Here is a 23,899-nt window from a genome sequence, read left to right as displayed (position 1 = left end):
ATGTATTTTTAAGATTAAATTGATAAATCATATAAAATACTTAAAAGGTTGGACTACCCTCATCAGCAATCAAAAGATGTTATTTATAACATTCATCATCACAGTAAGACAAAGAACAACAACAACTAGTACGATTATCAGTGGAGAAAGGATAACTGATTATTCGTTTACTTAAACCAGACTTAAATTACTATATCACATCATTCACAAAAATAATTTCCAGATTTATTTGAAACAACTAATTTTAAAAATTTTTAAAATGATATCTGAATTAAAGCTATGCATAAAATATAATTATAATTTTGTAATGGGAAGACCTTTCTAAGCTAGATATAAAGACTAACAGCTATAAATATAATGATTGAAAAATGTATCCACATATTAATTAAAAATTTTGTGCAAAACACCATAAAGTCAAAAGACAAAAGACATTCTGGAGACAGTATTTACAAATAGAATATAGAAAAAGTTGTACTCAGATTTCCCAGTGAAGTATAGAGTAACTTAGGATGGCTACTATACTCATATTAGGGAAATTTAATTATTGATGAAGGAGGATTTAGGGTAAGAAGATAAAAATTTATTAAAGCACTGCTATATGAAATTTGACAGTTCTGAGCTATTAAACTAGTAGAATTAGGGGAAATTTAATAACAAACTTAAATGTGTATAACATTTACATAATAACTACTAGACTTGTTAAAAATCTCCAGTAAGATTAAGACTGAATATGGAATGGGATTGAAATCAGATGCCTGATAATATTTTGGCTATAATGACATTAAATTGAATTAGCAAGGGTTGATATTCATGAGCATTTATAGAAGTAATGCAACAGAACGTTGGCTATGCAATACCCAACTGCAAACTTCCACAACAGCAAAAGCAAGAGTGAATAAAACATCTGTGGTAGAGTAGCAATTTCTGCCATTCACAAGTAGCAATCTTAATCCAGTATACGAATTAAACCATAGGTTTTTGGTCCTAATGTTAAATTAAAATATGTGTACATTTAGTCCAAGAGATTGTAGAACAGACCTTATTGAGAGGGCTGAAATTAGGCTAAACCCAAAGTATTATATGGTGTAGGTAGCCTGCTTAGAGATAAAAAGATAAATCATGGTGTTTACAACCCAAAGAGTCTATGATTCTTAAATTATTATCTAAAATGTAATCCAGATAACAAATGTGGTAGGTGGCTGCATACCTATGTCAGTAAAGGTCAAGACAATGGCACATATCCAAGCTAAATTACTCTCCAAAAACAGAGGATGGATCTGAAAATATCAGCTTTTCTCCGTCACTAGAAATTTACCAACCAATCCAATCTCTATACTAACCAGCCTCAATGTGCCCAGCTCTCTGCTGAAGACAATGAGGGAAACAAGAGTATAATTTTAAGATATTTACTATCTGAGTGGACAATTATAAAATAATCCAAGATTAACCAAGCCTTTCTAACAGTGTCACACTGTTTATTAGTTCTGTGGAAATTCAAGAATAGTAGAATTTGGTATAATATAATTATATTCCTAAAGTATTAATTGACAATAATAGCTAACATTTATTGATAGCTTACAGTGCCAGGCACATAGTAATTATCACTGATCATTAGCTATAATTAGTGCATGTTTCATGCACTGCGATATGAATTACTTTCACCATTGTATTAATTATCACATAAATTAGGTCTATTAAAATAAATTCAATAATATATGTTAAATTTATAAATAGATGAATGAATGAGTTAGTGTGAAAAAAACTGAGGTTCAGAAATTTTAAATAACTTGCCTAAATTCATATGAAAGAAGGATTTGAAACTTAAACTAAACCTTAAAACATGGGTAACTTTTGGACAGGAAAGGAAGACAGACATACCAAGTATGGAAAATGACAAGAGGAAAAGTACACAAGCAAAACAAGACCACATACTTATGGGGAAAAGAGACTATAAATCTAAGAAGACAGAGAATATGTATTAGGGAATACATTTTGGCATAGGATGGGGACAGTGCAGCCCCTTAAAGTCTAAGAAGAAGAGTTTGAACATGACGCAGTGACTATAAGAGTGACATGAGGAAAATTTTGTTTAATAAAGGTGTAAACTGGCAGCATTGGACAGTGTGGATTTAGCAGAAAGAATCTATCTAGGGCTTCCCTGGTGGCGCAGAGGTTGAGAGTCCGCCTGCCGATACAGGGGACACGGGTTCGTGCCCCGGTCCGGGAAGATCCCACATGCCACGGAGCGGCTGGGCCCGTGAGCCGTGGCCGCAGAGCCTGCGCGTCCGGAGCCTGTGCTCCGCAACAGGAGAGGCCACAACAGTGAGAGGCCCGCGTACCGGAAAAAAAAAAAAAAAGAATCTATCTAATATAGAAAGTATTTGCAGTAGTTTAGGATCTGGGTTTTGATAGTGATTGCACAGGAAGTTTAATTAAAAAGATAAGCCTAGGAAATAGTTTGAAAGAAAAAAATGGATATAGAAGCAAAGGAAAAATATTAAGCAATGAAGAACTCAGTGTTTAGTGGGAAAGTATATAAAATGATGATTTCACTAAAAGAAAAAAGATATAGAATACAGTTTTTCTCAACTAAAAGAAAAATAGAATAGAAATCGATGCTAGTTAGGGGAAAGAGGAAAAATTCACATGACATTTGAGGTGATAGTATTATTTCCACATGTAGAGAGCCTGTGCATATGTGAAAAGATCAGACTAGGATACCGGTGAAAAATCAGGCTTAGAGATTAAGATTTTTAAGTTATGGTATGAAAAACATGTGGGAAAAATATGAAAAAGGAGACAATGGAAGAGGACCTAAGTTCAAGTTCTGATTGTGAAACTGAACTTGAGTAAGTCACTTAACATCACTGAAACTCAGTTACTCCACATTTTAAATGGAGAAAATAGTATTTACTTCACAGTATTTTGAGCATACAAAGTGAAATGCCCTTGCAAACTGTAAAGCTATGTAGGTAAAGAGCTGTTATATAGTTAAAGTCATGAGAATCAAAAGGTAGATATTTTAAGCTACGTATTTCTTAAGGGCTTCGAAGTTGAGACCTTAGCCTTCCCTTGATCAAAGATCCACATTACTGTGCTACAGAGTGGATGATTTATTATTACACACATTAAAAGGTCAGTTGGCCAGTCTGCTTCTGAAACACAGTAAAAATAATACCTAAGCCTTTCTAAATTCTGACAAAATCTTTGAATAATCATCTTTGGTGCTTGCTTAATTGGAGAAATAATTTTCTTTAACTAGAAAATAAAATAAATCAGAGAAATTTCCAATTCAAAAGTTCTTCTTATGGCATATTTACATGAGTAAAGAAGCATCCTAAATATTGCTCATACTTAATCTTTATTATTAAAAAGTTTTAAACCTTGAAATTGCATAATATTATATTATAAAATGACACACTTAAGCACATGATAATGTGCTTAAGAATGTGCTTAAGAATGCATGATAATGAATTCTTGATTTTTATTAGACTTAAAGTTACTAATTGCATTGAAATAAATAATACTGCCTTAGGAAAAATTGAAACATAGATGCCTGAACAGAGTACAAGTTCTTAAAGAAGCAGGACCAGGTAGGTTTTCTGTCCACAGACTATGTTTATAATATTATTTGATTTGTAAAGATTAACCTGAAAATTTTTTTATCCATTTTGGTTAAATGAATCTTAGTATTTCTTAAGGAAATCGCAACTCAAATTTGAGTACATAATGACAATTTATTATTTAGCATAAATTCCAAGTAAACTGTGATTACATTTTACTTTGCCTTTTTCTCTGTATTTTTGGTATGCTAGCCAAAGTCTGAGCTATTCATTATAGAGTCACAGACATCACATTTCCACCTTCCAAAAGTATTTAAAGGATTATATGGAAATTATCCCAATTCTCATCAATATGCTTAAGCCTTCCCAGACAGGAACTATTTCTTATCTTTGCATACCCAGGACCTTGGACAGTGCCAGGCATAAACTAGGCATTTATCTATTTGGGAGCATATGAGTACGTGAATGATTTTGTCCTGCTGCTATATTTGTCTTATATATTGCTGGAGATACTAATCACCAGGGCTTGAACATCTTTTTATTTTGCTGTAATGATATTGTTTGAATGCAAAACACTCCTAAATTGTGTTATTTCATTTTTAATGCAAGATATTACACCTGGAAAATAAAATCTGTTACACTTAAATTCATATTAATATAAAAAATTATTCAAGATATTGACCTCATTTTACATACAAAACCACAATATTAATGTAAGAGAAATTTAAAATAAATAAAATGCCCTTTCTAAAACAGTGTTTATTTTCATTCTTGTCTTCAAGTTCACCAAGGAATTCTTAAAGGTAAGAAGAACTTCATACTTTCCTCCACACCACTCCCCCTCCCATCACCACCAAAAAATAAAAATAAACAAAACTAGAAGGGAAAAGAGAATTTTCCGGTCATTTAAAAATACTATTACTGGGAAGTATTATGGATTCTTGTACATCGTAAAGGCACATATTCTGAATTCCCTTTTCCCCCTGAATTTCCTTTAAATGCCTATCTTATAATAAATATATTAGATGATTCCTGTTACCCGCATGCACTACTATAAAGATTATGGATCCTGGTAATTGTTCCTTGTATTCACAGTGGAAACTGGAACTTAATAAAGGAGAGAAGGAAATGTACCGAAGGCAAACCCATCTGTAAAGGATCGCTGTAAACCGGTATTTATTCGGTTTGTACTAAATTAGTCGTGGCATGACAAGAACCCTTTGTCTGTGGGACCGTTGGTCTGGCAACCATCATCTACCCGTGGAAAAGACGTCTGAAGACTCCGCCCGGGCTGGGGGTGGGGAAGGCGCGCCGCGTGGAGAGCTCGACTGAGAATTAAAGGGAGCGAACAAAGAGAACTCCCAGCAGCCGCCCGCCAGCGCCTTGCCGCTGCATCAGGAGACGTCAGTCAAGCCCGGAAGGCTGTTGGAATCCGCCTCCCTGCGAAAAGCTCAAGTAAATAATTGATGGCGATTGACGCGGTCCAGGACAAAGCTTTGAGGAAAGCCAGTGCATCCGATTTCGAGCGGTTTGGGAATCTTCCGCCGAGTAAGGGGTATGCGAGTGCAGCGAGGACTGTGAGCTTGGCTACCGGTCTTCCATCGCGGGCGTGGCTCTGGCCTTTTTGTCTTCTTGCCGCCCGCCCCTCCGCCTCCGCACTCCGCCTTCTTCTCTTCCCTTTTGAAAGTAGCCTCTCTTTGGTTACTTCTACGCAGTCCTCCCTTGCAATCCCGCCCCCTCCCCTGCCCAGTCCGGTGAGGCCAGCTCACGAATATCAGTGCACTTCCCGGGGAGCGTCTGGCACGGCTTGGTACCTTGCGTGTTCGCCTGCTCAGAGCCGCATCTCCAGCCCAGCCGCGGGCCGCCAAGGAGTAATCCGTTCTTCCGGCCGTTGAGCCTCCACGTTAACGCCATTGTTTGGAGAAACAGAGTGGGTGTGGAACTGGGGCGAACCGGTCCAAAGTCAAAAGTGCTCAGCCAGATAGTCGCATATATAAAACTACGAAGTTAAACTCTCCTCGTCTCCGAAAAGACACAGTAAGAACCCTGAGGTCCCCGGAAGATCAGAAGGAAAGCGCTGTTGATTTGCTCCAGCCTCAAAACATCGCCTCTGCCAAGAAGTGAGCAGTTCTGGATTTTCTAAAGGGATGGGGAGGGTGAGTGGGCAGATAAAACTTGAGATTAAAATTGTTGGTTTAGGCCGTGCTGGGGTTGCTGGGTTGGCGAATTTCATAGGAGAAGCTTCAAAGAGACACAGCATCCTGGTACTTTGTGAGAACCACGTGACAGCAGCCAGGTACCTTTGATTGTGGGAGCCGAGTTCCTGGAACTCGAGCTTTCTCTTGCGATAGAGCTGTATGGGGGCCGAATTAAGCGTTCTCTGGTGGCTCTCAGCTTCAGAGTGGTTCTGCCTAATTCGAAACAAAAATAAGTTTGCATTGGCAATATAACTTATTTGGGTGATCCCGGTTAGTGTGACCTGCTAGTGAACTAGACCAGATATTCTAGGAGCATGTTGCTCTGGGAGAACACGTAGAAAATAAGTTGATGGATGACTCCTCCCTCTCCCTCCCCATGTCTTCTTTGTTCACTGTTATTTTCCAAATTGAGTTGGAAGGAGATCCCAGAAAGAGAAAGGGAGGTGGAGGAGCCTTCCAGTAATATTTCTTTATAAAATGAGGGGTTACTACACATTGACTAAGCTATGATACTTAGACAATAACAGGACTAATGCTAGTAAAGTAACTAGCAAGTATCTCCTCCCCTAATAGGAGGATTTTTTTTTAAGCAGAACTTTCTGCCTAGTCATGCCCTTTTCAGTCATGCCCTTTAGAGAGAAATTATATTTCTAAGGAAAACGCACCTAACTGACTAGCTAAGCAGCTGGATCACTAGGGAGAAAAAACCAGGAGGCAGTGGGTTTTGAGTTGCTATTTTCCAGATTTTAAAAGCCAGTGATGGATTTATCTTGGAAAAAATACAAAACAGAAGTTGATCTTACCACCGTGAGTGAGGATGCACCAGCCTTCTTGGGTGCAGGGTCATTCTGTTTTAGCATTTGGCTTCATGGAAAGGACTGGGCACTTTAAAAGTACACCTTTGCCTGTTATGTACCATCTGAGAAGGTGCTTAATAAATGAAAATACTTTGTTTAGCAATTACACTTAAAACTAAAGCAATTCACAAGAACATTGAAATTTAGATAAGTGTAGAAAAAGTTATCACCTGTAATTTAAGAAATTGTGCAGAGCCACCAATAAATTTTTCCAAATGATTTTTAATTTATTTCTCAAAACTAAAAAATAAATAAATTAAAATCCCTTCAGCGCTGCTAATGACTAAACCACATAGATGATTTTTAATGCCATATTTTCTTGAAACTGAAGTTGGCTTAAAGTCATTCATTATTTATATTTTCTTTTAATTCTAGTCTAAAGGAAATTGGGTGTATTTCTCTCACAAAATGCAACATTAAGGGCTAGAGCTGTTTGAGAAAAATATCATTTATCCATAACACGTGTTCTCTAAGAAAAACCCTTTCATAACTCTTTTCATCTAATTGACACTTGGGAATATCAATTAAAACTTTCTCCATGAAATTAGGCTTTGAAACGCAGATTTGATAGTGAGGAAACCAAAGCTGAAAAATCAGGGTATTGACAGTTCTAGCCTTTGGACTTCTTTTCCTTCTGAAGCTTCTTGACCTTATCTTCTTAAACAAACAAACAAACAAAAAACTCCCTTCCCTTCAGTTCCTTTCTGATTCCATCCTTGCCATAACCTGCTACCGTGAGAATGGGAGGTTCAGCGGCTTTCAGATCTTCATTTTACTGAGGTGGCGTGAGATGGAGATAGCGCCTCCCTGGGCAAAATGAGAATTGACAATTCTACATCCTAGTTCTAAAGTCTAGTCTTCTATTAAGCGCCGTCCAAATCTCATTTTCTAGGGCTTCTCTTGTTACGGAAAATCACTCTTTGCTCTGTAACAATGCAGACACGCTGTGTGCTTTCCTTCTTTTGTTTCTGTCCCAGATTAGAAAGGAAGGTTGCTGGCAGTGAGGAGGGAAGAGAGTGACCTGGTGATAGACTATTGTAAATCGCCTCTGATAGATTCTTCCTAGACCGCAATGAGTCAGCCACCGACGGGGGGCGCTGCCCCTGCCACAGCCGCAGCTTCTGCCGCCACAGCTGTCACTGAGGCTCGCTTGCACCCGGAGGGCAGCAGCAGAAAGCAGCAGCGTGCTCAGTCACCCGCTAGACCGAGAGACAATTCGGTCCGACAGACCACCGCGGCCACCCGGTCCCCGGTAGGGGCTGGCACTAAACTCAATTCTATTCGACAGCAGCAACTGCAGCAGCAGCAGGGCAACAAGACCGGGAGCCGCACGGCGCCTCCGGCCAGCGCCCGAGGAAGCGGAGGAGGGGCGGAGAAGGCCGCGCCCCTGGCGCCCAAGGGGGCCGCGCCGGGAGCTGTCCAGTCCTTGGCTGGTGCTGAAGTGGCCCCCGTGGCGACCCTGGCCCCGGTGGGTGTCAGGAGGCCTGGCGCGTCGGAGGAGCCGCCCCGGGAGCTAGAGCCCGCGTCCTCTAAACTCGGGGAACCCCCTCCTCTCGGAGAAGGAGGAGGAGGGGGTGGGGAAGGAGGAGGAGCCGGCAGCGGCTCTGGGGAAAGGGAGGGGGGCGCTCCGCAGCCGCCGCCGCCGCCCAGGGGCTGGCGAGGGAAAAGCGTACGCGCTCAGCCGAGGGGCGGCAGCGGCGCGGAGGGGGCCTCCCCCTCGCCATCCACCTCCTCTGCGGGCAAAACCCCAGGCTCCGGCAGCAGAAACTCTGGGATTGGCGTTGTGGGGCCTGGCAGCGGTGGCGGAGGGAGCTACTGGAAGGAAGGATGTCTGCAGTCTGAGCTCATCCAGTTCCATCTCAAGAAAGAGCGGGCGGCGGCGGCGGCGGCCGCGGCTCAGATGCACAGTAAGAACGGCGGCGGCGGCAGCAACCGCAGCTCTCCGGTCGCTGGCGCCCCTGCCATTTGTGAGCCCCTCGCAGTCCCTCCCACCTCCCCAATGGCGGCGGCAGCAGAGGGCCCCCAACAGGGCGCAGAGGGCAGCGCGAGCGGCGGCGGCGGCATGCAGGCAGCGGCGCCCCCTTCGTCGCAGCCGCACCCGCAGCAGCTCCAGGAGCAGGAGGAAATGCAGGAGGAGATGGAGAAGCTGCGGGAGGAAAACGAGACTCTCAAGGTGAGGAGGGTGTGGGGGAGGGGTTGGAGGAGGGGAGGTGTGGGCCTCGGAGCATTAGGGCGTGTCCTGGCGGGAGTGAGAGGCTGCTAACCTGTTAGGGAGCCTTCAAGAGGGAGGGGAACAGGAAATGAGGGGAGGGGGTCCCTAGGCCCTTTCCGCATCTAAAAGGGCTTTGCGATCAGCAGCGTTAGGTTTTTATTTAGATCCAAATCTGGGCCTTCGTTTCTCCTATTATTATGGTTTGGCTCACTTTTTCACGGACAGAGCTGGAGTAGGAGAGCGAGGGAAGGCCTAAAGAGGGTCCATTTTTTCTAGTTTCTTCTTGTTCATTCAGCTCCGGGTCATTCCTGTCTCATGGAGAGGGAGCAGTAAAGCTGAGAATTTGGAGCTGGGATGGGGTGTAGACGGTGTATGTCCGAGGGGTGGGAGGCGAAGCTAATTTTGACCCGCGGCCTGTCACCGCCTCAGAACGAGATCGATGAACTGAGGACCGAGATGGACGAGATGAGGGACACTTTCTTCGAGGAGGATGCCTGCCAACTGCAGGAAATGCGCCACGAGTTGGAGAGAGCCAACAAAAACTGCCGGATCCTGCAGTACCGCCTCCGCAAAGCCGAGCGCAAAAGGCTCCGCTACGCGCAGACCGGGGAGATCGACGGGGAGCTGTTGCGCAGCCTGGAGCAGGACCTCAAGGTCTGCGGCGCCGGGGCCCGGGGGGCGCGCGGCAGGGGCGGTGGGTGGGGACTCAGGTCACGGGCGCTTTGCGTTGAAAGGCCTTCAGTGGTGATTGGCAAAGAGCTCTAGGGACACGGAGTTTCGCAGCGCCAATCACAGAATGTCAAGGTCCCGGAAAGGGAAGAGGAAAAACGGACAGGTGGGTCTGAAGAGTCCTGTGTGGGGGGAGGGTCTTGCAGAGAGCGAGCTCTGCGGGCTGCCCTGGGAGCCACGGTGACGATTACAGAGGTGGTGGGAGGAGGGCGCCTCCTTCCGCGGCGGAAACGGCGTGGCCGAGCGCCGGCCTTGATTTGACTTCCAGAGACAGTCCTCCAAGCGCAGGCCAGATGGAGTCAGGCCCTCTGGAGCAGCGCGGTGAAGACTCCTTCAGTGGAGTTGAAGCCCAGAATAGGAACAGCACTGGAAAGATATTAGAGTTAAGATTTCTCTCTGAAAGCCGCCCCCGTCCCCAACGCCTTCTTCCAGAACTCCTTCCTTTCTGTAATTACCACTTAGATAACTCCCAGAAAGGAAAACTGTCCAGCTTGTGGTCCCTTTTGGAAAAGTAAAGGGAGAGTGCGCTAAATGAAAGAACCATGTTCTTAGGGAGGTTTCTTCTTCAGAGTCTCCCCCAGTGGAGAAATTTCAACTTTGAAGTGCGTTTTTTAGATAGGTGTGGTCTGTTCGTTCGGTTTTACTGAAGGCAGATTCACTGACAACGCAAATCAGATGTTATCTTCATGGTCTGGGACAGCAAACGAAATATAATTTTAATTGTATTAATTTCATGAAGATTTAAAAGCCGAGTGTAATTATCTTGTTTTTTTTTTAAAAAGAAAGCCATGGGAAAACATTTTATGAAAGCCGTTGTATCATTTCTCTTTTTTTCCTTTTTCTGACATTTGTCAAGTGTTGACTAGGCACCAGGCACTGTGGCAACCATTGTTACTCATATTATTATTTCATTTAGTTCTCAAGGAGAAAAACCTGTAAGGAAGGGATTATGAATAGCATCATTTTACAGGTGCCCACAATGAACCTTTTATGAAAGTTAAGTGCCCAGCCCCTAGCCCTGGGACTTGGCTAGTAGTTGGTCAGGCTGGCTCCCCACTCAGTCCAAAACCACAGCCTGTGTCCTGAGCTACAGCACCAGACTGCCCCACTTTTCTTCCAAACCCTAAAATTTCTGAGGTAATCTTAAAACAGGAGGCAAAAATGCACACACTAATTTAAACAAACAAAATTCTCAAAGACTAAAGTATTTCTTAAAACTAAGCACCTGGAATGTTAGGATCAAAATTCAAGCCCCAGACCCTACCTGGGAATATTTTATTTTCTAGTCTTTAAAATAAGTGATAATGGCGGCATCTACCTCATAGTTTTGTTGTGGAATTAGAGACTTGTGAAATCTCTACACATGATAAAACACAATTGAACATTTATAACCATGATGTCATGTAGACATTAAGGGAACAGAGTGGAGAGCCAGACTACCTGGCCACTTGTTAGCTGTGTCACCTTGAGCATATTACTTTACCTCCATGAGACTCAGTTTTCCTCATCTATAAAACAGGAATAATAATAGGATCTATTTCATGAGATTGTTGAGTTAAATGGTTTATGTATGTGAAATGGCTTATATGTAATGCATCTGGAATGATGTCTGGCATATGGTAGACACTATATACATATTGGTTCTAGTACTTTTAATATAACTTTAGCCCATTTGTTGTATTGTCTTTAATTACATTTTATTGTTAAAAACACTTTAATTTAGGTAGCAAAGGATGTATCTGTGAGACTTCACCATGAATTGGAAAATGTGGAAGAAAAGCGAACAACAACAGAAGATGAAAATGAGAAACTGAGGCAACAGCTTATAGAAGTTGAGATAGCAAAGCAAGCTCTGCAGAATGAACTGGAAAAAATGAAGGAGGTTAGTAATCAGTTATCTCATGGCGTGCTATATATATTTAGCTCTTCATAGAGCGTACCAAAGACTAATATGACTGTTAAAATAATTAAATTTTTTATGATTATAGGACAGTTTGTTGTTCTCACCCAATATAGTAACAGATACGTGGTTTCATACTAATAAATAAGTAGCAAAGAAGAAACTCTGACCTCTACCCTGCCTCTGACTTGACATATATGAGCTGTGACGGATGCTTCGTGTGTGATATCTAAATGGATGTTAATTAAATAAATTACACAGTTCTGGAGGCTAAAAGTCCAAAATCAAGGTGTTGGCAGGGTTGGTTTCTTCTGAGGGCTGTGAAGGAAGGATCTATTCCAGGCCTCTCTCCTTGGCTTATATATATATGCATCTTCACACTCACATGGCATTCTCCCCATAGCTGTCTATGACCAAATTTCCCCTTCTTGTAAGACACCAGTCAAATTAGATTAGGACCTGCTGTAATGGCTTTATTGTAGCTTGATTGTCTCAGTAAAGACCCTCTCTCCAAATAAGGTCACATTCTGAGGTACTTGCTTGGTGTTAGGACTTCAACATGTAAATTGGGGCAGGGGCACAATTCAACCTATAAGAATAGCTCTTAAATACCTTCTTATGGACAAGCAAAAAGAAAGCTCATTGTCAGTTCCATAAGGCTCCATTCCATATTCAGACCTCACTTGCCTTCTTCCATACTCTTTGTTTATCCAATTTAAAATATTCAGGGCTTCCCTGGTGGCACGGTGGTTGAGAGTCCGCCTGCCGATGCAGGGGACACGGGTTCGTGCCCCAGTCTGGGAAGATCCCACATGCCGCGGAGCGGCTGGGCCTGTGAGCCATGGCCGCTGAGCCTGCACGTCCGGAGCTTGTACTCCGCAACTGGGGAGGCCACAGCGGTGAGAGGCCCGCGCACCGCAAAAAAAAAAAAAAAAAAAAAAATTCAAGTAAAAACAAACTTCACTGATTATAAGGGATAAAAAAATGCCTCGTGATTTGGCATTATATCAACGTTTTTCAAGTGGATGTCTGGAAAGTTGGATTTAAGAATGGCATAAGAGCTTTCTGATTTTCATCCTGTGTCCAGGAAAGGGGGAAATTCCTATAGACTGGCTGTCCATTAGCCAGAGAGATGAGACTTTTCCCATCTTAAAATAAAAGCCAAGATAATCTGGCTACTAGAAAAAAATGACTGGAATCTGGGGACGTCCTCAGGAGAATCATTGTAAAAATGCTTTTCCATTTGTTTTCCACACTTTTTCTTATAACTGTTTCCCCCGTCAGGATTCTAACTCTGAATTAGGAAGATACTCTTGCTGCATTAGGCAGTGTGGGTATATGTTCATGCCAAAGAAGAAATTCTCATCCTCCTTGGACTTACAAAAGCCAAACTCCAATCCCTAATTAGAGACTACAACAATAAAAGTGTAAAAAATTTAGGAGCAGGTATGCAGGACATTGGCTTTTAAAGTGACCTTTTATTTTTAAAATGGACTCTAAAATAGCATTCACAGTTTGAGTAGGTGAGTGGTGATAGGGAAAAGAAATGGAAATAGAGAAGAAGGGAGAGAAAGCAGAAGTTAAATATCTGAAGGATTCTAAATGGTACAATAAAAAGAAAATGAAATATATTTTGGCAGAAAAGTTCCATAATCATTCACTAGAGGTTGACCTTCATAGTGTTCAGAAGAGTGTCAGAAATAGAAAAAGTAGTTTAAAAGTAGTTTAGAAATCAGAAATGTTTCATTAAAATTAAGATTTTTGTAATGGTGATTTTGTTATTCTCCAAAAAAATAAATATAAAAACTGAATTGCAATCATAACTGGCTTACTTTGTGCGGTAGAGGTTGTGAGTTTGAAGCCTGACTTGTCCCCATCTAACTTCACCAACTTCAGTTAATCATCTGCTTTCTTGTTTGTAAAATGAAAATATATTCAAGTCCTTGGTGAGTGTTAACCACACAACTTTTATCACTTTGAGGCGTTCCACCAGTGGAGAAAACATAACCAGGCCAAGCTTTCCATTATGAAGAAAATGCACTAGTTATGGAGTAAAATCATAAAATGCCCAATAGAATACACTACAGAGAAGCAATCCTCCAACTCGCAGATTTTAGTTTCCTATATGGAGTCATATAGATGTAGAACAGCACAACTGGGAACAGTAGGCCATCTGCTGGAGTTTGGAAACCATTTTCTAAGAGTTTAACTGGCTTCAAGGGTGTTGCCCAATTGCTCTCAGGGCTGGTGGCTGCACAAGGTCCTGTGCACCTGCTCACATCCATCTGCTTATCTTCTCCCCCTGAGAGTAGGGAGTCGGTACTGGGGGAAAGAAGAGTTGAGCAGAGGCAGGATGGAGGTAATTAGTTGACTCTACTACTACTTGCTTGTGTTGAACAGCTGATGTTCTGCCACCTGTAAACAAGAGGGATCTCTTAGGATGCTGCCTTAGAATCTTAATGGCATTCTCATCCCACTTATAAAACATTGATTACTACTGGCATTATGCTTTCTTGCAGTAGAAAAATGCCTTTACCTTTATGTAACCTGGGAAAAATACTTTTCTATCTTTCAGCATCACAAACAGTGAGACAGAGGTTTTTGTAAAATTTATTTTATGGAAACTACAACTAGCTCTTTGAATGCCAGGATGGGTTAATGCACACATAGTGAGAATATAGAGTAGGCTATATACAGTATGGAGGAGGTTCTATGAGGGGTGAGTCTCTGCTACAGTTAATTGAGGATCACTTCCCTTTCTGAAGTCCTACTGCTGTGGGAACAACCTTTATTTTCAAAGCTTTGAAAGCCCTGTGCTCTTCAGGAGGAAGGTGTCTTCTCATGTCACCTTTAAAGTCTGGTACTTGGAGAAGCACTGCTGACAGATATTTGAGAAAAGAATGAACCAACAGAGGATCTTTAAAGATGGAAAAGGAAAAAAGAGTAACAGTAACTGAGATGATGATGATGAGAACTCTTTGTTAGATCTTTTTCAGTTCAGAATCTCTTTGTGTCGTCTCATCCCTCACCCTGACCCAAAAATCTTAAAAGAAAATAATTTTCTTAGCTTTTACTGGCCTCTGCTCTAGGGGGCTGTTAACTGGCCTACTGCAATAGCACCATCTATCTTGGGACTTCTATTTTCTGTGCACTTGTTTAATATATCCTATCTATTACAATGAACTTTCATTCTAGAACACAAAAATAATTAGTACTATAAATTTCAACAGTAGTGCCTCTGTTTTAAAAAAAATTTTATCGAGTACATAGAGAATATATCTGTTTACTCAGACTCTGTACAGGCAGAACACTTTAATAAACAAATGCTTGTCCTGACTGTTTACAACTACCTACTTACTTTCTTTTCTTTTTTTTTTTTAACATCTTTATTGGGGTATAATTGCTTTACAATGGTGTGTTAGTTTCTGCTTTATAACAAAGTGAATCAGTTACACATATACATATGTTCCCATATCTCTTCCCTCTTACGTCTCCCTCCCTCCCACCCTACTTATTTTCTTATATAAAATAAAGAACTGATTGTAACCATACTTGGTTTTGATAGGGCATGTTTAAGTTATAAAGTGCAAAAAGAAATACTGAGTGATAAATCAGCAAAGAAGCAGCCCAAAAGACAGTTTAAATGGGGAATTTCTTTGGCATTCAAGTATTTTCCCCTGGTTCTGGTAGTTAACTTATAATTTGAAAAAATGGAACAGTAATCATTGATATTTTTGATGAAATTACTGTAAATATTTTGAAATGCATCAATTAAACACTATGACTTTAGTCACATCTTCTCAGAGGCAGTAGTTTGTTGAATAACATAGGCAGGAATAAAAGAAACTAAATTAAAAGCAAAGAATAATGTGCCAGGTAAGCATAGAAAAGCTTGTCTTCCAGGTTTTACCGACTGTTGCATTTTTAAAGATATATTGATTTCGGAATTATAAACCTTATTGGATTTTTTAAACGAAATTACATACGCAATTATATGCATTTTGAAGTGAGTCCCAAGACTCATTTGGGTAAATGGCACTTTTCTTTTACCCTGATGCCGAGTTCTCAGTAAAAGTGAAGTAGTGCACAGACCAGAAAATCCCTGTTGGTGGCTTATTTTGTGAAAAATATTGATTTTTTTATTATAAACCTCAAATTTCTGGGTTTTGTTTTACGTAAAAGTACACATCAGCATTACACACCCTGTGCAATGGATCAGATTTCAGTTCTTTTCTTGGCTGGAATTTCAAACTTTATATTCTTGAAACAGTAAGGCACTGTACAAATGATGAACTTGTACAATAATGGACTAAGCACTTCCCATTGAGTACACATGCAGTTCCCATGGCTTCATAGAAATTGTTTAATAAATGAAAAATGTATTTTGAAATGGTTGTTGCACTTGCTGATAAACCATATCCATGGGCGCTAAGTCTCTCACCCTGGACTCTGCCAGTTTAACAGAGGACCTGGGGCTTTAGGCCGAACTTTGAGTGATCTGCCTCTGAAAACTGAGCAGCTGACCTGTGTTTCGGTATCTTCGTGGAAGCATGTTGCCACATAGTTATTGAAGAGTTGTTTACTTCTCTGACTTCTCTATCCAACCTACTTTATTTATTTATTTATTTTTGCGGTACGCGGGCCTCTCACTGTTGTGGCCTCTCCCGTTGCGGAGCACAGCCTCCGGACGCGCAGGCTCAGCGGCCATGGCTCACGGGCCCTGCCGCTCCGTGACATGTGGGATCTTCCCGGACCGGGGCACAAATCCGTGTCCCCTGCATCGGCAGGTGGACTCTCACTGTGCCACCAGGGAAGCCCTCCAACCTACTTTAAAAAGGGGTTTGAAATGGTTCTTAGTAAATCATAACCATTGAAATAAGGGTTTAAAACTTTGGTCACAGAAGAATTCTGGGAACATGAAGGAAAACTTAGTCCAGGGGATGTACACTGTTAATCCAAGTTTAGTAGCAGTCAAGTCAGGGAGAGAAATATTGAATGAAATTCTTACCTAGCTGTGACCTAATATGGAGGTAACACCAGGTTTCGTGAGAGGTCTCCAGAATAACCGTGAAGAAAATCAATTACAGTACAGCAGAATGCTGACAATTATAAACAGACTTTATGTGAGGATGGATGGCAACCAATGGATGGATGAGCCTTTGTAAAAATTGTCAGTTCTCACCTATACACTTAATAAATTAGGAATTCAAATTTTGCAGAAAATAAAGTTAAGACATTTTGTCATTAGCTGTGAATTTGAGGGTGACATTAAAAATCACGTATGTCATGGAGTCTAGAAACTGGCTTTGAAGTCTCACCTCTCATTCCCTGTTATGTTGAGCAAATAATTTGAAATTTTTAGGCCTCAGTTTCTTTATCCATAAATGCAGAAATTAAACTGAATGCTCTCAAAGGTCTCTATGAAAATGTCATTTTCGACATTATCAGTTATCCATCTCTGTGCTTCCTGAAAGTTCTGTTCATAGTCAGGATGCCACTTCATATCACTACTGTTATTTTATTACTGTAATTTTTTGTATATTCAATCAACAGGTATTTATTGAACAGTAATTTATTATCTGCTAGAATGTGGCCATATGGATACCATGGAGGCTACAAATATACAGATATCAGGGGATTTCCTTGGTGGTCCAGTGGTTAAGACTCTGTGCTTCCACTGCAGTGGAATATATACACTGGGCAGAATATATACACTGGGCAGTATATGTACACATACACACACACACACACACACACACACACACACACACACACAGAGATATCAGAATGTTGCATTAAACTGAGAGTTTGCACTCACTGAGGTCTCTGCTGAAGGGTTTTCAACCACAGAGACCAAGACCTACAACACTCTCTCTGGTTATTGCTACTATTCAGCATTCAAGGACCTGGTTTAGTGTCGAAATCAGAACTGAAGACCCGATGTACAGGGCTGAGAAGAAGTGAAGCTTTCTGAATAATCTGAGCCCCACTTTGTATGTAGTCTTAGTTCTCCAACCCAGGAGGCCAATAAGACATCATGATGACCAAAGAATTCACCATCTTTTCCAATAAGAAATAAACCAGAGTATTGAATGATGGTACCTAGACATTCTAAGTTGTGCGGAAAGTCTCTGAGGTGAGTTCTTTAAATGTATAATTCTCTGCAGTGAAATCTGCCACTGGAAGGCTGCCAGGTTCTCACCCTATGGTGTGTGGCACAAGTTAATGAGTGCTGGTCATCAGTTAAACATCCAAACATTTGTCTTTAGCTATTATTAAAATAATATGAGACTTCTCTGATGTTTTTTGAAGGTGGAAGTCTTTATGTTTCCAAGAGCATAATAAGAATCTTTTTGAGGTCCTTTGGCCTTCGTTGTGTGTATGACACAAAAACCTCATGTAGAACCAGCCCCCATTAAACAACCTAGTCCCTTCCTTACTCAGGGGTGTAGTTGTGACCTAACTTGTCCCTGTGGTGCTTTTAGGCTTTGGGGCAGTAATTATCAACACTGTTCTCTACCACTGCCCTCTACCCACGGCCACCCTTGGCTGCCTGAGAACGGCCCTGCCTCTAGCAGTGGCAGAAAATAGCATCTACTCTCTGTCTCAGCCTTTTCCATGAGGCTAAAATCCCAAGACTTTGATCTGACTTTAGTTTAGCAAATATTTTTAAACAAACATTTACTGAGTATGTGTATAGTGTGTATAAGGGAGTAACAGTTAATGTCGCCATGAGAGTAGTAGTCTTTCCTATCAGAAAGTTAATTACTTTCTGATAGAAAAGACAAGCTTGTAGAGGTTGTATTTGACAGCAAAGTATTTGCTGAATACTGAATACTGAGTACTGAATACTTTGATGTTCGTTGTCTCAGTGTGGTGAACACTATGAAGACAGGGCCCTACCTATTTTGATCACTGTGGCACTTTCAGCATCCAGTTCAGTGCCTGGCTTGTAGTCAGTTAGACCATATATTCTGTAATATTATAACAACTTCTATTTCATATTGAATTTGTCTAGAACTTTTTCCTGCACTAGAGTGTAAATTCCCTGAGGTTAAGGACTAAATCTGTCTTATTCATCATTGTATCCACAACAACCAGAAGTTGTTGACAAAATTTGACAAACAATAAATAATTTTGAATGAGAGAGTGAATGGAAATTAGGAGAGGTGTTTCAGGCCCTATTTTGCAGAGAGAACAAAAAATGTGACTCAGAATCAGGGCTCTTTCCATGGTGCTGAGGCTCTACAAATAAGATGAGAAGGAAGCAGATGACTAACTCCAGCCTCACCCCACTTCCAGAATTAGAGGTCTCTTGAGATTTTTGCTACCTCCTAGAAATTTCCAGGCTTCTACCTTGCTTCTCGCAAACCCCAGTTATTCTCCAGAAGCAGCAAGTCTTCCCTGAAACAAGATCTCATAGGCTTCTTGGGAAGGGGAATGAGGACGGGAGTTCAAAAACAAGAGGACAACCCTGATATCTGGGGTATCAGTTCTGCAGTTTAACTTCTGTGTTCTCTGGTGAGAAAGTGTGAACTGCATGTTTAGAGAATGGGAGAAGGCTGCAGATCCTTTCACTCCCAAAAACTGCCTAAATTTGCTTTCAATTTTCAATGTTTGGGACAGTCAATTCAGCAGTTAATTTGTCTGGGGAGATGTGGAAAATTACCCCAGGGCTGCAGTTGTTCAATAGCTGCCAGTGTTGAGTACTAATTATAAGCCAGTCACTTTATGTATCATTGTGTGGTTAATAGTTTCATTTTAGAGCTGAACACTCAATGCTCAGAAAGCAGGCCAGGTCCACACTAGTCCATCTGCCTCCAAGCCCATGGTCTCCACTAGCCAGCTTGGCCTCACTGCAGGGACTCAGGCTGCCCCTTCCGTCTTCTTCCTGACCCACACATGACCTGCCCTCGGTAGGGACCTCAGTACTCCTAGAATCTTTAAGTTCTGTACCTGTAGCACACATTTAGGGATTGCTCTGGGCAGGCTTTGAGAGAATACTTCCAAGGTGTGTCTATAGGAAAAATCTATTTTATCTCACAAAAAGGGAGTCTTTGGAGGAAAAAAACCAAAAACAAACAACTAAGAACATAAAGCTAGAAAAATGTTTTCAGGTCTGTTGATCCTGGCTCTTCTTTTTACAGATTTAATACCTGTGTTACTTCAGATAGGTTATTTAATGGCTGATTCTCAATTTAATCACCTCTTAAAGGAAAATAAATATTTTCCCTATCCAGTCTATTCACAAGCATAACAGGAGGTAACATGGGTGAAAGTGCCTGAAAAACTGTAAGGTATGATATAGACATCAGATTGTGTTGTTGTTAGTATAAGAATATGTGTTAATAATGTTATTATTATCACATAGCTCTAGATTAGCTGATTAAGACAGCTCCTAGAAAGAAATTTTAAGTCCATGACGTTGAAACTTTAGATCTATCTAGGGTGCTTATTCTTTTATACAGGCCTTTGAAACACTTTTGCTTTCTCTTTTCCCGTGAATGTCTGCTACTTTCTGAAGTTCCCCCTTACATCTAGCTTCACTATGGAACCATTCTAACTTCTGTCTGTCCTGAGGTATGAGGCATGGGGCATGTCCTGAGTCCTTGCTGCTTCACCATCCATTAGCTCACATTTGCAATGGTTTTGGGGACATGCTTACAACAAGGCTGCACTGTCTGCCCCTGCATCCATCAAAGGGGCTCACAGCACTAATTTGTCTGGATAAATGTTTCTCTCCTACCTTTGCTGCCCTATAAACATTCTTCTTAAAAAGAAACATCTTAGCAGGGAGTAGAGGGCTCTTGTATTCAAGCACAAGATACTTTAGATTGTTTTGTAGCTTTTGTTGACTCCACAGCTAAATTCTATGCTCTCTGAATTTAAGAACCCTATTTCATTTAATTCACACACACACACCGTTATACATACAAAAGCTATCAATAAATGCACAGGCAAGAGAAGCAGTGTTTCAGAAGACATGATTGCTGTCAGAAGAGCCCAGCTTTAGCTCCTAAAGTTAGAATTTACTTGGTTCCTCTGTTTTCCAATACTTGTGTTACGTTTGAGTAAATATAACATGCAATTTCACTGTATATTAGGAAGTATTTTCCAAATTTAAAATTCAGTCATATATTGAGTATTTTATACTTGATTGCATTTTAATGGAAATACAGTCACTTATTTGATGTCTGTTCTGATTCTGATTTTTACATTTCAGGGTCAGTTAAAGTGATCTTTATCCAGATGGTAAATGACATTTGAAGATGACATTTAAAGATGTCATTTAGCTGCTCTCCTGACATTTTCCATTTTATACTTATATATTTTACTTAATGGAGCCATCCATATTCAGCATGACAACTCAGAAGCGCTTAAAATTAAAAATCCAAAGTGTTCTATCTTCATCTTCTGGCTAGCTCAGTTATTTCTAATTTGTCTAGCCCATCAATCATAGTGGTAAATAAAATTAAGTACATTATTTTTTCTTTCCTTCACAAAGTAAGCATTCTTACATTGGCCAAGAGCCTTGAATAATAGTAGAAATAATTAGACAACCCAACTGATTATTGCATTCAAGTGCATAATGAGTGACTAATATGTTGGTATGTGATTATATCCACTGCCTCCTTGCACATGGAAAAAGGGTTTTCATAGAACTTTATGAAACGGTAGCCATCTGTTTGTATTTAGGAGGATCTGTTATATGGAAAGTATTGTCCTTCAAGGATAAAATGCAATTATCAAATTCATTGACTTAGAGATAAGGCTAAATTAGAATAATTATGTTCTACAGTGATTCAGAAGATAAATTTTTAAAAAGTTTTAAAGACATTTTTAATTCTACTAGTGTTAACTTTGAGTTTTGTTTTTTGTTTTTAATACATAGCAAACAGCTTTAATACAACCAGTTAGCATTTGGTTGACTTCACATAGGAACGCAGAATGAAATTTTTGAGTCAAAGTTTTTTCTTCTCATATTATATGTATTTTTTCCATTAGCTTCTGGCATTTGTTTTGCAGTGGAGAAGCGTGTGATTGGTCTGACTTTGAGTCCTTTGTATATCAAATTATTTTCTCTCTGCATGTTTATTTTTCTTTACCCTTTGTATAAATCAGTGTCCTTCAGTAGGAAGTAAAATTCACCCTAGATGGCTCAAATGAATAGGATTATTCACAGTGGTGTAGGTAGGATTAAGGGAACAAACTCTTAATTTGAGCTGATGAGGCATTCAGAGAAGACTAGCAACAACACTTGGAAGCCATCAATACCTCTAGAGATGAGGACATTGCTGAGGAAATAGTGTTACAGGGGCCAGTGAAAGCTGGAACTGTGGAGAGGATCCACCTAGTGGGAGCTGTCATCTGGAGGGGTCTTATCTACTACTAAGATGTGGTGTTGAAAAAAGTGAGGGAGCAAGGAGAATCCCCCTGAACTCTCTCTCTTCCTGCCCTCTATCCCTCAGCATTTCTGCCAGTGCCTTCAATTGGCCAAACCCAAATAGAAGGTAATTGATAGGGGAGGGAGCCTGGGTAAAATGGTCTGCAAAGGTCAACTTCTGAAAGTGCAGAGCAGGGCAGAGAAGGGGCAAGAATGAATCTGGACAGCTGAAGGAGAATAACCAGTTTAAAAACACTGCCAGGGCATATATCTAGGTGATGGTCTTTGTAATATACGCAAAATGTATAGACCCTTTAATTGGAAAATTAACATCTATTTATTAATTATTTCAGAGGAACTTTCTTGTGGTCTAGGCTTGATAATCACATATGCTCTATTTTTTCCCTAGGATTTTCTTCACTTTGTACTTCTTATACCTATTTTTCTCATCCTTTCACCTTTTTTATCCTTTCCACCTGTGTTGGATGATTTCTCAAGTTTGTTCTTAATATCACTGAGTTAATTGCTGTGTTCATCACGTCATGCTCTTTAAAGATTCCAGTGCAAAATTTAATTTTTGCATTGAATTTTAGTGTCCTTTGTGAATTTTCTTATTCCCAACAGTTCCCTATTTCAGAGATTAATCTCTTCTATGACGTTCTATTTTTGGTTCATAGAGGCCATATTTATTATCTTATTAAGAGTAAGATTATTAAGAATTTATTATCATATTAAGCAGTTTTCAAAGCTGCTTTCTGTACTTTGAAAATTATTTCAAAATAATATTCAGGCCTTTTTTTTGTTTTTTTCCTTTCTTTCTTTCTGAACTTTTTTCTTTTCTTTTCTTTCTTTCTTTCTTTATTTTTGGCCATGCCGCATGGCTTCCAGGATCTTAGTTCCCCACCAGGGATGGAACCCAGGCCCATAGCAGTGAAAGCACTGAGTCTTAACCACTGGACCGCCAGGGAATTCCCTGAATAGTTGTTTAAAATTGACCCAATACATTTTATTTTAACAGCTTTATTAAGGTGTAATTTACATATCATAAATCTGCTTGTTTTAAGTGTACAATTTAATGTTTTTTAGTAAATGTGCAGAATTGTGCAACCATCTCCTTAATCAGTTTTTGAATATTTTTGTCACTGCACAGAGATTCCTAGTGGCCATTTGCAGTCACCTTCTCTTCTCACCCCTGACCTCAGTCGAGCACTAATATGTTTTCTACATCTATAGCTTTGTATTTTCTGAATATTTCATATAATTGTAATCATACCATATGTGGCCTTTTGCATCTGGCTCCTTTCACTTAGCCTAATGTTTTGATTTGTTTTATTTTTTATTAAAGTATAGTTTATTTACAATGTGTTAGTTTCTGCTGTACAGCAAAGTGATTCAGTTATACATATATATACATATTCTTTTCCATTGTGGTTTATTACAGGATATTGAATATAGTTCCCTATGCAATACAATAGGACCTTGTTTATCTATAGTAGTTTGTATCTGCTAATCCCAAACTCCTAATTTATCCCTCCCCCACCCCTTTTCTCTTTGGTAACCCTAAGTCTGTTTCTGTTTCTTAAATAGTTCATTTGTGTCATATTTTATATTCCACAAATAAGTGATATCATATGGCATTTGTCTTTGTCTTTCTGAGTTACTTCACATAGTATGCTAATCTCTAGGTCCATCCATGTTGCTGCAAATTAGCCTAATGTTTTTGAGCTTGATTCTTGTTGTAGCGTGTATCAATACCTCATTCCTTTTTATTTCCAAATAATACTCAATTGTGTGTGTGTGTGTGTGTGTGTGTGTGTGTATATATATATATATATACACACACATCACATTGTTTACCCATTCATTAGTTGATGGACATTGGATTTTTTCCATTTTTATTAATAATGCTGCTATGAGCCTTCACATATAAGTTTTTGTGTGGACCTGTGTTTCAATATCTTTAAATAGATATCTAAGAGTAGAATTTATGGGTCATACGATGTATTTATGTTTAACTTTTTAAAGAAGCTGCCAAACTTCTTTTCAAAGTGTCTCT

At 40.1% G+C, this 23,899-nt stretch overlaps 1 protein-coding gene across 1 annotated transcript in view; it reads left to right on the top strand.

Annotated features, from left to right (window-relative positions):
* Positions 1–4,905: 4,905 nt before the first annotated feature.
* The window catches only part of MTCL3 (MTCL family member 3), a 42,241-nt gene continuing 23,247 nt past the window's right edge, over positions 4,906–23,899 (top strand). Inside the window, exons 1-4 of the mRNA XM_060283872.2 lie at positions 4,906–5,683; positions 7,596–8,791; positions 9,260–9,484; positions 11,283–11,441. Of these exons, the coding sequence (XP_060139855.1) occupies positions 7,691–8,791; positions 9,260–9,484; positions 11,283–11,441 (1,485 nt within the window). The 5' untranslated portion in view covers positions 4,906–5,683; positions 7,596–7,690. The remainder of the gene's footprint in view (positions 5,684–7,595; positions 8,792–9,259; positions 9,485–11,282; positions 11,442–23,899) is intronic.

Source organism: Globicephala melas, chromosome 14, assembly GCF_963455315.2.
Source record: "Globicephala melas chromosome 14, mGloMel1.2, whole genome shotgun sequence".
NCBI lineage: Eukaryota > Metazoa > Chordata > Mammalia > Artiodactyla > Delphinidae > Globicephala > Globicephala melas.
Note: the sequence above shows the minus strand (reverse complement) of the source record. Positions and strands in the feature narration are given on the sequence as shown.